We start from the raw sequence: 13,676 nt of genomic DNA on the forward strand, positions 1-13,676 counted from the left end.
TGCCAGGGCAGACGGTGGCTGTCTGGATCTATTCCTTGCCAAGGTTTTCCTCTCTGCCCTTCCCACCTGCCTGTCACTGCTGCCGGGATCTGCTATCCTGGCACCTGGCCCAGACAAGTGTATGGGGCGCACAGTTTCGGATTCCAGAGGCTGAGCTGGCTCGGAGCCCTGCTGAGTCAACTCTGTTTTTCTTGCCTGTTCTCTGAGCCATCGTGCCCTGGGTTTTTCCTGGCAGGCAGGTTTTCTATGCCAGCCTCAATTTTCAGGGAAGGTATAGGGAAGTTGGTGGGAATGGAGGAGGAGAACTTTGGTATAAGTTTGTTGAATAAATGCTTAGCCTTGTGAAATGAAAGTCGTCCACCTCACAGGCTCACTCAATTCTTCCTCTGTCCCAACTCTGTCCCTACCCCAGGCTCAGAGTGTTGGGGTCTCTCCACCAGCCTGGGAACTCCATGTAGGAGAGCAGAGGACTGTTTGTTGAATGAATGAATGAATGAGGGAGAAGGGGGAGACCTTCCTTCCATGTATCCCCTCTTTTTGTTCCAAGGTTCCTGCTTTGATTCACGCAAACACTCTGAAGACCCTGACGGTAGAGAGTGGGCAGTGGGGAGAGAGGCCCCCGCTGGAGACTGAACAAGACAAATCTGGGCCCTGCCACCAGGGCACTAAGTTGTGCGGAGTGGGATGAAAGACGTTAAAGGATCCCACAAACACATCTGCAACGACCAAGCCTTGAGCGGGAAGGAGCGCGGGAGCCCGAGATGTCTCCCCGGGAGACCAGCCTGGTCTTGGGCGGGGATGTTTGAGGGGTCCCGGGCTTCCCGCCTAGCCCTGCTGGACTGAGCGTACCAGGACCCTCTTCCCCAGCTTTTGACTTGGGGAGGGGTCAGGAATGCAGCCCGCAAGTCCCATCCCCGCTGACACCAGCGCCTTTTCCCCACTGAGCGCGGAGGGGGCTTGGGGGGGGCTCGAAATTCCGGCGCTTGGAAAGGGACCGCGGGGAGAGGAAGTCACGTCTTCCACGGTCAGTAGAGAAGGCACGATGGACCACGCACGTCCGGGCCTGGTGGGAGGAGCCAGAGTTTTGCACCTCCCAGGGCGCCCCTCACCCCCAAAACTACCCGGCCTCCAGCACACTGAACCTCACCCCCGGCCCCACGCCCCGCCCCCGGAACCCCATGCGCCCCGCCTCCCAGGCTCCTCCTTCTACTCCTGCACTGTGCTTATAATAGAGGGCGTCGCGGGCACAAGGCGAGCTGTGATTCGAATCTTCTGGCTTCTGCGCTCAAGCGAGTCTCCACCAGGGCCCCGGCGTCTCCACCCCTCTCATCTCGACCTCCGAGTCCCCCTTGCGCCCCCTCACCCCTGCCTCTCCGATTCCCCGCTTCCCGGCGTCCACACCACCTGGAAGGATGCGCTGTGCGCCAACAGCCGGAGCAGCCCTGGTGCTGTGCGCCGCCACCGCCGGGCTGCTGAGCGCGCAGGGCCGCCCGGAGCCTCCCGAGACGCCGCGCTTCGCCTCCTGGGACGAGGTGAATGTGCTGGCGCACGGGCTCCTGCAGCTTGGCAACGGGCTACGCGAGCATGTGGAGCGCACCCGTGGGCAGCTGGGCGAGCTGGAGCGGCGTCTGGGCGCGTGCGGGGCCGCCTGCAAGGATCCTGAGGGGTCAGCCGCGCCTCCGTTCGCCCCGGAGAATCTGGTCCCTCCCGCCGGCGACGCAGTCCCGGAGACCCTCCGCAGCTTTCAGGTACGTACGCTCCTACTGCCCTGGAAGGGTGTGGACGGGAGGGGGCACATCCTGGACTCCCTGGGCTCTCCTGCCCGGGTTTCAAAGGATGGAGAGTTGGGAGTAGGACCGGCGGATGAATGGAGAAGTTGGCGGCAGAAGGCCAGATCCTCACCAGGGTTTTATACTCTCCCCAGACTCAGCTCAAGGCTCAGAACAGCAGGATCCAGCAACTCTTTCAGAAGGTGGCCCAGCAGCAGCGGCACCTGGAGAAGCAGCACCTGAGAATCCAGAACCTGCAGAACCAGGTGCCCGATGCTTGCCCCAGATGGGGAGGGAGGTTGAAGTTGGACCTATGGGTCTGGACGTGGAGCTAAGCAGGTCGAGCAGCCTGAGCCAGCCAGACCTGACCCCCTCCTCCTGTCCTGTCCCAGATGGGCCACTTGGCCCCCATGCACCTGGGCCACGGGGTGGCCAAGCGTGCCAGGAGGAAGAGGCTACCCAAGATGGCCCAGCTTGCTGGCCCAGCTCACAATATCAGCCGCCTGCACAGTGAGTGTCCAGCCCTTTGCTGTTCTCTGGAAACCACCCCCCCACTATTCTTGACCCCCCCCCCACCTTGTCAGGTCCACCTTACTGAGAAGGAGAGAGGCCCCGGCCCTGCGTCCCTGTGGGCTGACGGGTCTCTGGTGAAGGGGTGACTGGGACACCCCCTCCTCAGCCCTCTCCCTGCCTCACGGGGCCACCCCACCCTTCTTCCCAGCAAGCCAGTGGGATTTCCCCAAAGCCTCACGGGGCCACTAACTGGAGCAGCAGGCGGCTGGGAAAGAGGGTCCAAGAGGGACTTGAGCTGCAGGGGTGTGGGAAAAGGGGTGGTACAGCTCAGGGACACCTTCCTGGAGGTTGGAACCTTCTAGGAGGACAGGATGGGGGACAAAAGGGTGCCAGCTAGGGAGGCAGGAGCCCTTGTTGGGTGAAGAGAGAATGGCGGCCTGGGAGGGGAGGTTCTGATGTTTGGCTGCCACCCATCCCCCATGGTCTTTTAGAGTGTGGATCTAGGAGGGGAGGCTAGGGCAGGGAACCCCCATCTCCTTGGCCAGACGCATCACTCTTGCATCTCTTACAAATCCAGGCCTCCTGACTCACACACCTCTTCCGTCCCACAACCTTCTATTGGCCCGGAAGTCCCTGACCAGCCGTTCCCATGCCCCCCCCAAGTTCTGGTTCCTTTATTGTGTATGCCCCATAGCACCCCAGATCTCCTAGCATGTCTGTAGGTGTCTGACACAGATTCCCAGCTCCCGGTGTCTCTGTCCCACTGATCCAGACCTGGCTGGCTTCCCTGTGGTCCTCGTACCCCATCACCCAGCCTGGCATCTGCAGCAGTCTGCAGCCAACTGGGTGAAAGTTCAGATCTCCCTCTTCACACCCTCGGGCTGGTTGCTGGCTTCCAGCCCTCTAGTCTTGAGGGCTCTGGCACCTCCCCGTCCCACCACTCTCCCACCCCTCCCCAACCAGGAAAGGTCCATTACACCCTCCCAAACCGTAGCCCTGGGATGAGCGGCTTCTGGGTGGGGCCCTCAGGCATAGATCCAGGCTGGGGAATGTGATGGGGAAGGGGGGGTCGTGTGTAGGTTCGGGGACTCCAGGCGCGGCCCTGCCAAGTATGGGAAAGTTCAGAGCTGAGGAGACAAACAGCTGGTGTTAATGGAAGCCACATTGGTGGTTTGGCGGGCTGCCTGTTGTGATTGGAAGAGAGGAAAGTAGGGGAAAGGGGAGCTGCCTCAGGGGCCAGAAAATGCCTCCAGTCATCTGGGCCCGCCCCCATTCCCACAGTGTGGACACATTCACCCCGCGACCTGAGCCTTCCCCTCCCCCTGCGACCTTTCCCCTACTTTCCGGGCTGGGCTGGGGCTGGGGGCGGGGACTTCCCCGGTCGGCCGTTGTGCCCTAGCCATCCCTCCCTTTTTTCCTCCGTCCCTCCCTCCTTCACTCCTTAACCCTTCCCCCTCCCTCTCTGATACCTGGGACCCCAGGCAGGGCCTCTGTGGTGTCCCCAAGCCCCATCCAGGCCTGATTCCCCACCTGCCACTGGACAGAGCAGAGCCCCCTCCTGTTTATCGCAGTTCTTGCCCCATCCCCACTCTGGTCCAGCTCCTTCAATCATTCCTTCATGGCATCTTTAGTAAACACCTGCTGTGGGCTGGGATCAGCCTGGGCACCGGTGCCATATGGTGGGCAAAGAGCCATTCCTTGTCCCTAGCCTCATGGACCTCATTCAGTGTGGGGAGTTGGAGAGAGACCATCAGATGACCCCAGTGTTGGGGAGTAGGAAGTCCTCAGTGCCCCTAACCGGGTCTGGGGGGGTCAGGGACATCATCCTTTTCAGAAGCTGGGACCTTTAATATGAGGCAAAGAAAGGCATGAGGGAAGTGGGTCTCAGCACACTAGCATGTGCAAAGTCCCTGTGGCAGGAGGGTGTGTGGTACCAGGAAGGGTGTGTGGCCAGAGAGTGGGCGTGCAGTGCAGGAGGAGGGAGGATGGGTATAGCACCCAGTCCTGGGGTGCCTTGTAGACTGTGTTGAGGAAAGGCATGGGGAGCTATGGAAGACTTTAGGCAAGTGGGGGGGGGTGTCATGAGCTCTAGATTGCCCTCTCCTGTCCCTGTCACCTGCTGCCCAGCCCCCAGACATGCCTGTTTCCTGGAACCCCCAGGACTGCTCTCTGCTTCAATCCCCCCACCCTTGTCTGCCCTGCAGAACTGCCCAGGGACTGCCAGGAGCTGTTTGAAGAGGGAGAGAGGCAAAGTGGATTGTTCCAGATCCAGCCCCAGGGGTCCTCCTCATTCCTGGTTAACTGCAAGATGACCTCAGGTAGGGATGCTCTGGCCCCCCAGGTACCCCAAATATCATGGGCCCGGTTGTCTTTCTGTCAAATGCAGCTCACCCCCCTCCCTCCCTTGCTCCCCGCTTCCTCCTTCCCTGCTGGATCCTTGGGACAAAGATCTAGGCAGAGCCCTCCCGCCTGCTGACCAGCCCATCTTTCTCCTTCGACCATCTTCCTCCAGTCCTGCTGGGATGGATGAGAGGAACATTGGTCTCTGCCTTGGTTTAGAGGTGGTTTGGGGTTTGGGAGCCAGATGGGGGAGTCAGGGTCTCTTGTGAGAAGAATCCTCCTGGTGACCTTGCACCTTTCTGGGCAGATGGAGGCTGGACTGTAATTCAGAGGCGCCAGGATGGCTCAGTGGACTTTAACCAGCCCTGGGAAGCCTACAAGGATGGCTTCGGAGACCCCCAAGGTGGGTGTTTCCTGCAGGCCAGAGGCACGGGGGAGGAGGGGGCCACCGAGGTGGGTCGTTCTCACAGATGGGCCTTTCCCACTGTAGGCGAGTTCTGGCTGGGCCTGGAGAAGGTGCACCGCATCATGGGGGACCGTGGCAGCCGCCTGGCTGTGCAGCTGCAGGACTGGGAGGGCAATGCCGAGTCACTGCAGTTCCCCGTCCACCTGGGTGGCGAAGACACAGCCTACAGCCTGCAGCTCACGGCGCCCGTGGCCAGCAAACTGGGTACCACCACCTTCTCGCCCAGCGGCCTCTCCCTGCCTTTCTCCACTTGGGACCAGGACCACGACCTCCGCGGAGACAAGAACTGTGCGAAGAGCCTCTCTGGTGAGCAAGCAAGCTCTGTCCCTCCTTGTCTTGCCCTTTGCCTCACAGCTGGGACCTCCCCTCCCTACCTTTCTGCATCCGTCCCCTGCCTTCAACTCCATCTATTCCCTCCCCACTTTTCTCCTTATGTGCAGCATACCCTTGGGCAACTGACTTGACACTTCACTTACCCCATCTTTAAAATGGGTATAACCACACCGTCCACACCATAGGATTATTATGAACATACGACGAGATGACGTTTGTGGGATGGTGGCTGGTGTGTGGCAAAGCCTCCGAGACAGACCCCAACTTGTTCTAATGAAATCGGAGGCAGAGCCCGGGCCCTGTGAAGTGAAACATATGAAACTGCCTTTTGGTGGGTCAAAGAAGGATGGAATAGTGGTTAATTTCATATGGTTCAATCTAATATAAACTAGTGAGATGCATGACAGTCATAGAGAGGCTTTAATAAATGTTTGCCATGTGCCAGGTGCGGAGAAGTCACTCGCCAGGGTCACAGACATAAAAGCTGCAGTTACTTGGAAGGGGGGTGCCCAGAGCCCCTGAGGTGCCTTTGTCACAACCTGGGGTTCCTCAGAACACAGTTTGACAACCACTGCCAAAGTCATCTCATCTAAAGTGTGTGACGTCCCACACCCAGCCTCATCCCCATCCCAGCCCCATTGGAGGCCCAAGGACCCATGGGCCTGACCAAGTCCCCTTTTCTCTGACCCCGGCAGGTGGCTGGTGGTTCGGTACCTGCGGCCACTCCAACCTTAATGGCCAGTATTTCCATTCCATCCCACGGCAGCGGCAGCAGCTTAAGAAGGGCATCTTCTGGAAGACTTGGCGGGGCCGCTACTACCCGCTGCAGGCCACCACCATGCTGATCCAGCCCACAGCGGCCGAAGCAGCCTCCTAGCCGCCTCGCTGGGGCCTGGTGCCAGGCTCCTGGAGGACGGTGACTGATTCTGGCCCAGCATGTGGCCACTCCCTGCCTGGGCAGGGGCTCCGAGCAGGGGCCATCTGAAACCTCATGGACAGAGAAGATGTCCACGACTGGAGATGCCCCCACGATGAGTGGGGGGCTGCGGGAAATGCCCTCTGAGAAGAACAGAGCTGCAGGGTTGCAGGGCACAGACCCCGAAAGCGTGGGACACGGGGGCATTGAAGCCCACTCCTCGCCCGCCCGAGGAGTAGGGGACGCAGAGGGACCACTCGGGGGCAGCCAGGCCGGCCCTTGATGGCGGATTCAGTCACGTTGACTGGCTGGGGGACCAGGACTCCCATAGGCCCCGGGCGCCCTTGTGGTGCTGTAGCGTGTGGGTGCTATAGGCGAGCCCGCACCGACGGCATCTGGGCTGAGCCCACAGAATTCTTGGAATAAAAGCAACCTCAGAACATTTCGTTCCTTTTCGTCCTTTGTTTTTGTTTTGAAAAGTGGACAGTTTTCAAAGTCCACATAAACATGTTCCCAGGGTGGAGGGCGAATGCTTCCGGGGCTCTTGAGGACAGCACTGGTTATCCCTACCACCTCTGACAACTGATTTCAATTTCCTTCACTTATGATTTCATGATGCATATCTCATTTTTTATTTTCAAAGTTACAAAATAAAACCCTCATTCAGTCTTTCTGGAAGCAGGTAATAGAGGAAATAAGAAGCTCTTCCTGACCATACCTACGCGTATGAATCACTATTAACTTTTTAGTGTCCTGCCATCTGATAGAAATATGATGTGAATTGTGTGTTTAATTTTACTTTTTTTGTAGCCACATTTTTAAAAAAGCAAAAAAAAAAACAACATGTTTTAAAAGAAACAAAGTAAAAAAAGTTTTAGGAATATACTTCATTGAACCCAATATTTCCCCAATATTACTGTTTCAACATGTGGTCAATACAAAAGTTATTGATGAGATATTTGACATGGCTTTTTGTACTGAGTCTTCCAAATTCAGTATGGATTTCACACTTATGGCGCATCTCAGTTTGGACTGGCCGTATTTAAGGGCTCAGTAGCCACAGTGGCCAATGGCCACCGTCTTGGACAACCCAGCTCTACTGTGTGACATTAATGCAGTGTTTTGGGTAAATTCTTCCCATTTTTGGCCATGTCTGCAGAAGTTTTCCTTTAAATTGGCTTTAAATATATATATATATATCTTGGGACTTCCCTGGTGGTCCAGTGGTTAAGAATCCGCCTTCCGATGCAGGGAACGCAGGTTCGATCTCTGGTCGGAGCTAAGATTGCACATGCCGCAGGGCAACTAAGCCCGAGCGCCATAACTAGAGAGCCTGTGTGCTGCAACTACTGAGCCCGCACACTCTGGAGCCTGCATGCCACAACTAGAGAGAAGCCTGCCGGCTGCAACGAAAGGCCCCACATGACGCAAGTAAGACCTAACGCAGCCAAAAATAAATAAATATTTTAAATATATATATATATATATATATATATATATATATATATATATATATATGTATCTAAAATTCAGCTAATATTTCTTGAGCACCTACTACAGGTCAGGCCCTGTCCCAAGTGCTTGGGATACTCTAAACAGAAAGATCCCTGCCTGCACCAAGCTTGCCTTCAAAGCCCCTCCCATTACAGAGAAGGTGACCTATAATTGATGGTCCAAACTGGAGACACTGTTGAGAGTGAAAGGGGGGGTGTTGTTAATAATTAAGCCAGATGACAGATGTAAAGCAGCTCCCTCCCAGGCATATAGGGACTTACTGACCCAGTTTCTAAAAATGTAGTCACATATCTTACAGCATGTGGAAAACCCTGCCATAAATAGGTTAGTAAAACTAAACTCGGTGAAAACAAAACAATGCAAATGCTTTCAAAGTCCAGCTAGAGGGAATTCCCTGGCCGTCCAGTGGTTAGGACTCCACGCTTTCACTGCTGTCAGTGTGGGTTCAATCCCTGGTGGGGGAACTAAGATCCCACAAGCCCCGCAGCCAGGCCAAAAAAAAAATCCAGCTAGAAAACTGATCTATGGTGAAAAAAAAACCCCACAATAAACGAAAAGTGGTTGCCTCTGGAAGGGTGGGAGGTGGGATAGGGATTGACTCGGAAGGGATATAAGGGAACTTTCTCGAGTGATGGTGATGTTCTGAACCTCAACAGAGGTGGGTTACTCCCGTGTTCACCTTTGCCTTGGTGAGTATACACTTAAGATTTGTGCATTTCATTGTATGTAAATTTCACCTTAAAAAAAAAAAAGCTACAACAGTCATAAAAAGACATGGAACTCTAGTTAATGGTATGCATGCTGAAGTGTTTTAGAGGTGCAGTGAACTGATGTCTTCAAGTTTGTTTTATTTAAAATATTTTTCCAGCTTTATTGAGATGTAATTAACATACAACAGGACTTCCCTGGTGGTGCAGTGGTTAAGAATCCGCCTGCCAATGCAGGGGACACGGGTTCGAGCCCTGGTCCGGGAAGATCCCACATGCCACGGAGCAACTAAGCCCGTACCGAGCCTGCGTTATAGAGCCAGCGAGCCACAACTACTGAAGCCCAGGCGCCTAGAGCCCGTGCTCTGCAACAAGAGAAGCCACTGCAGTGAGAAGCCTGCGCACTGCAACGAAGAGTAGCCCCTGCTCGCCGCAACTAGAGAAAGCCCGTGTGCAGCAACAGAGACCCAACGCAGCCAAAAATAAATTAATTAAAAAAAAACATAAAACAGTGTGTAAGTTTAAGGTGTAGGACGTGTTGACTTGATACACATATACTGCGAAATGAGAAGCACCCTAGCATTAGCCAACGCCTCCATCACATCACACAATTATCTTTTCCTTTTTGGTGGTGAGAACATTGAAGATCTACTCTCTTAGCAGCTTTCAGGTACACAATAGAGTGTTACCTGTAATCACCATGCTGTCCATTAGATCCCCTAAATCTTCAACTTCCTTTGAAATGCATCAAAAAATTAGATGACGGGTGACTAGAGAAATGGATATGCGATAAAGCAAAATGTTAATAGTGCGATCTGGGTCTGGGTATTCTCTGTACAATTCTTTCCGTTTTTCTAAATGTTTAAAAAATTTCACAATGAAATGTATGTAGGGAAGAAAATCCTAACGAGATCCTGTTGCCTTCTAAAGGCTCTCATCCTTCATCTGAGCTCAAAAAGGGAGATGAGGATTAGATAATTGTTGAAGAGATATGAGCAGGAGAGAGTGAGCCTCTCTCCTTGATGAGTAATAAAGGTCTTCGAGAATTGAAAAAAAAGGGAGAGGGATAAATTAGGAGTTTGGGATTAGCATATACACACAACTATATGTAAAATAGATAAACAACAAGGACCTACTGTGTAGCACAGGGAACTATACTCAATATTTTGTAATAACCTATAAAGGAAAAGAATCTGAAAAAGAATATATATAGGTGTGTGTGTGTGCGTGTATAACTGAATTACTTTGCTGTACACCTGGAACTAACACAAAATTGTAAATCAGCTATACTTCAATAAAAAATTTAATTCATTTAAAAAAAGGAATTGAGGGCTTCCCTGGTGGCACAGTGGTTAAGAATCCGCCTGGCAATGCAGGAGACACGGGTTCGAGCCCTGGTCCGGGAAGATCCCACATGCCACAAAGCAACTAAGCCCCTGCGCCACATCTACTGAGCCTGCGCTCTAGAGCCCGCGAGCCACAACTACTGAGCCCGTGTGCCACAACTACTGAAGCCCGCGCGCCTAGAGCCTGTGCTCCACAACAAGAGAAGCCACCACAATGAGAAGCCTGTGCACCGCAACGAAGAGTAGCCCCCGCTCGTCGCAACTAGAGAAAGCCCATGCGCAGCAACAAAGACCCAATGCAACCAAAAATAAATAAATAAATAAATTTATTTTAAAAAGGAATTGAAAAAAGGTAGGACTTTTGCAGTATGTGGTTCAATGTTATTTAATGCACTGCTTACGATTATCACCCGTATCATATGGCACATTATCATAGGGCACATGTTTGGGAAAAACAGCATCTGCCTGTGCCCTGAGCCCCAGCTGCTGTTTTAATAGGAGAACCTATTTTTCCAATATTCCTAGGGGTTCCTTGGGAAGGTAGTGGGGGCCTCTTTCACTAGAGGAGAGCCTCTGTGTTGGGGACACACTAGCTTCCCTGGGGCCCTGGCTGAGCATGGGTGACGAACTCCTCAACACTTGGAGGCCAGACCCTCTCCAGGATCCTTGTTTGGGGGTGTCCTGTATCGGGCAGGCTTGGAGAGTCTCCCTTGAGACCACTGTGGCTGAACTGGTGGGGAGTCCAGTCTGTTGAGGTGGGGGCAGTGCCCTCCCAGTTATGCCCTCTTTATTCTCAGGTTCTGCCAAAGAGGGCTGATTGCTCCTTCTTCTGCTATCACCTCCACCTCCAACACAGCATTTCCTGCCCCTCCATCACTGGGAACGACAGAAAGAGTAACCACCATGGCTGGGAACCAAACAAGAGCCAGGAAGTGAATCCTGACCCAGCCAACTTCAGAGCTGGCGCTCTTAACCATATCACTCTCCTGCGGAGGGGCCAGGACAGGACACTCAAGCTCTGTGGCCTCAGCTCCTGCATCCGGAGAACAGGGATGGTCTGGTACCCCACCCTCCCATCCGCACCGCCCCTTCCTGTTCTCCAGGTGCCGTGAGGATTTCATGTAGCATTACATGAAAAGCAGTCTGAGCAGTGTCTGGCTCATGGTGAGCACACAACATAAACATGAGCTATCATTACTATCATTACTATGAGCCATGCTGGGTGGGTGCGGGAAGAACATGACCCAGACAGGAGAAATGCCTTCATGGTGGAGGTCACTTTTGAGTCAGTTTTTTATTTTTTCTTCTTATTTAAAATCATGTTTATTAAGAAGGTTTACTTTTAAAAAAAAAAACATTTATTTTATTGAAGTATAGTTGATTTACAAGGCTGTGGGGTTTTTTGTTTTGTTTTTTTTTGGCCATATGGCTTGTGGGATCCTAGTTACCCGACTAGGGATTGGACCCACGCCCTCGGCAATGAAAACACGAAGTTCTAACCACTAGACCGCCAGGGAATTCCCTACAATGTTGTGTTAATTTCTGCTGTACGGCACAGTGATTCAGTTATACATATATATGTATAATTTATATATATATATATATACATACATATATATATATTCTTTTTCTCATATTCTTTTCTATTATGGTTTATCACAGGATATTGACTATAGTTGCCTGTGCTATATAGTAGGAACTTCTTGATTTTTTGTTTTTTTTTAAGGCCTTTATTGAATGTGTTACAATATTACTTCTGTTTTATGTTTTGTTTTTTTGGCCCCAAGGCATGTGGGATCTTAGCTCCCTGACCAGGGATGGAACCCACACTCACTGCATTGGAAGGCGAAGTCTTAACCACTGGACCACCAGGGAAGTCCCGACCTTCTTGTTTATCCATTCTATGTATAATAGTTTGCGTCTACTAATCCCAAACTCCCAATCCATCCCTCCCCCATGAGTCAGTTTTCAAAGGATAAAAATTCTACAAAGATGGGGGAGGGGTGTGGCACCACAGGAGGTGAGCACGGTGAGAGCAAAAGCCTGGTTGCCTTGGAAGGAAGCACAGCTCCTGTCTGGCGAACCAGTGCATAGCCCCACCTGGCTGCAGCGAGAGGCAAGAAGCTTGGGTGGTGAATGCGGGTGGGGTGGGGAGGGGGTTTGGGCGGGAATGTGCTGGGCTTCAAGCCAACAGCCCAGGAGTGTGCAAAGGCCACTAGGGTCCTCCCTGGTCTGGCTTCCAGCCTGCCTCACCTTTTCCCCTAATCTCATCTCTGGGCCCTTGGACTCAACTCTCCAGCCACTGTGGCCTCCTGGCTGTTCAGAGCCATTGGGCTCTCTCTCACTTGTTTTGTCTGTCTAAAATGCTGTTCCCACCACCTCCTCCCCCTCCCTTGGACTCAGTGCAAATGCCACCTCCTCTGGGATGCCTTCCCTGCCTCCCTAACTAAGTAGATCCGCCATCACATAGCCCAGTTTATTCCTGGGCTCACTGCACTCTGAAATTTCTTGTGCGTGCCGTTGTTTACTTGCTTCTTGTCTGCCTGTTCCACTAGACTGTCAGCTCTGCAAGGGCTGGGACTTGGTCTCCTTCAACTCTGCATCTCCAGCCCATAGAGCATTGCCTGGCCCAATGCAGGTGCTCAGTAAATGCTCACTTAAGGAAGGACTAAAAGATTTTTAAACAGGGGAGCAAGATAACCTGACTTATGTTTTAAAAGACTCTCGGGGTGGGGGGGATAAATTAGGAGTTTGGTATTAACATATACACATTACTATATATAAAATAGATAAGCAGGGACTTCCCCGGTGGTCCAGTGGTTAAGACTCTGCTCTCCCAACGCAGGGGGCCCAGGTTTGATCCCTGGTCAGGAAACTAGATCCCGCATGCTGCAACTAAAAGCCCGCATGCCTCAAAGAAGATCCTGCACGCCGCAATTAAGACCCGGTGTAGTCAAATAAATAAATAAATATTTTTAAAAGTATATAAATAAATAAAATAGATAGCCAACAAGGGCCCACTGTATAGCACAGGGAACTATATTTAATATCTTGTAATAACCTATAATGGAAAAGAATCTGAAAAAGAATATATATGCCACTGAATCACTTTGCTGTACACCTGAAACTAACACATTGTAAATCAACTATACTTCAATTTTTTTTAAATAAATAAATTTATTTATTTATTTATTTTTGGCTGTGTTGGGTCTTCGTTGCTGCGCACAGGCTTTCTTTAGTTGCGGCAAGCGGGGGCTACTCTTCGTTGTGGTGCACGGGCTTCTCATTGTGTGGCTTCTCTTGTTGCACAGCACAGGATCTAGGTGCGTGGGCTTCAGAAGCTGTGGCATGCAGGCTCAGTAGTTGTGGCTAGTGGGCCCTAGAGCGCAGGCTCAGTAGTTGTGGCGCACGGGCTTAGTTGCTCCGCGGCATGTGGGATCTTCCCAGACCAGGGCTCGAACCCGTGTCCCCTGCATTGGCAGGCGGATTCTTAACCACTGTGCCACCAGGGAAGCCCCCCCAATTTAAAAAATATATTTATTTATTTATTTGGTTATGCCGGGTCTTAGTTGCGGCAGGCAGGCAGGCTCCTTAGTTGTGGCATGTGGGCTCCTTAGTTGCAGCATGCAGGCTCCTCAGTTGTGGCACACAAACTCTTGGTTGTGGCATGCATGTGGGATCTAGTTCCCTGACCAGGGATCAAACTTGGGCCCCCTGCATTGGGAGAGCAGAGTCTAAACCACTGCGCCACCAGGGAAGTCCCTATACTTC

The 13,676-nt window shown here is 52.4% G+C and overlaps 2 protein-coding genes across 13 annotated transcripts in view; both read left to right on the plus strand.

Annotated features, from left to right (window-relative positions):
* HNRNPM (heterogeneous nuclear ribonucleoprotein M) overlaps positions 1-13,676 on the plus strand; it is a 177,614-nt gene that overhangs the window by 86,089 nt on the left and 77,849 nt on the right. The gene's annotated exons all lie outside the window — the stretch shown is intronic.
* On the plus strand, positions 1,221-6,779 carry ANGPTL4 (angiopoietin like 4). Its single transcript, XM_082456832.1, has 7 exons — positions 1,221-1,748; positions 1,925-2,035; positions 2,162-2,279; positions 4,487-4,600; positions 4,930-5,025; positions 5,113-5,394; positions 6,117-6,779. The coding sequence occupies exons 1-7, from the start codon at positions 1,413-1,415 to the stop codon at positions 6,296-6,298; spliced, it is 1,239 nt and encodes a 412-aa protein (XP_082312958.1). The 5' UTR covers positions 1,221-1,412; the 3' UTR covers positions 6,299-6,779.

This window comes from Balaenoptera physalus (genome assembly GCF_965194825.1).
Source record: "Balaenoptera physalus genome assembly, chromosome: 3".
Lineage (NCBI taxonomy): Eukaryota > Metazoa > Chordata > Mammalia > Artiodactyla > Balaenopteridae > Balaenoptera > Balaenoptera physalus.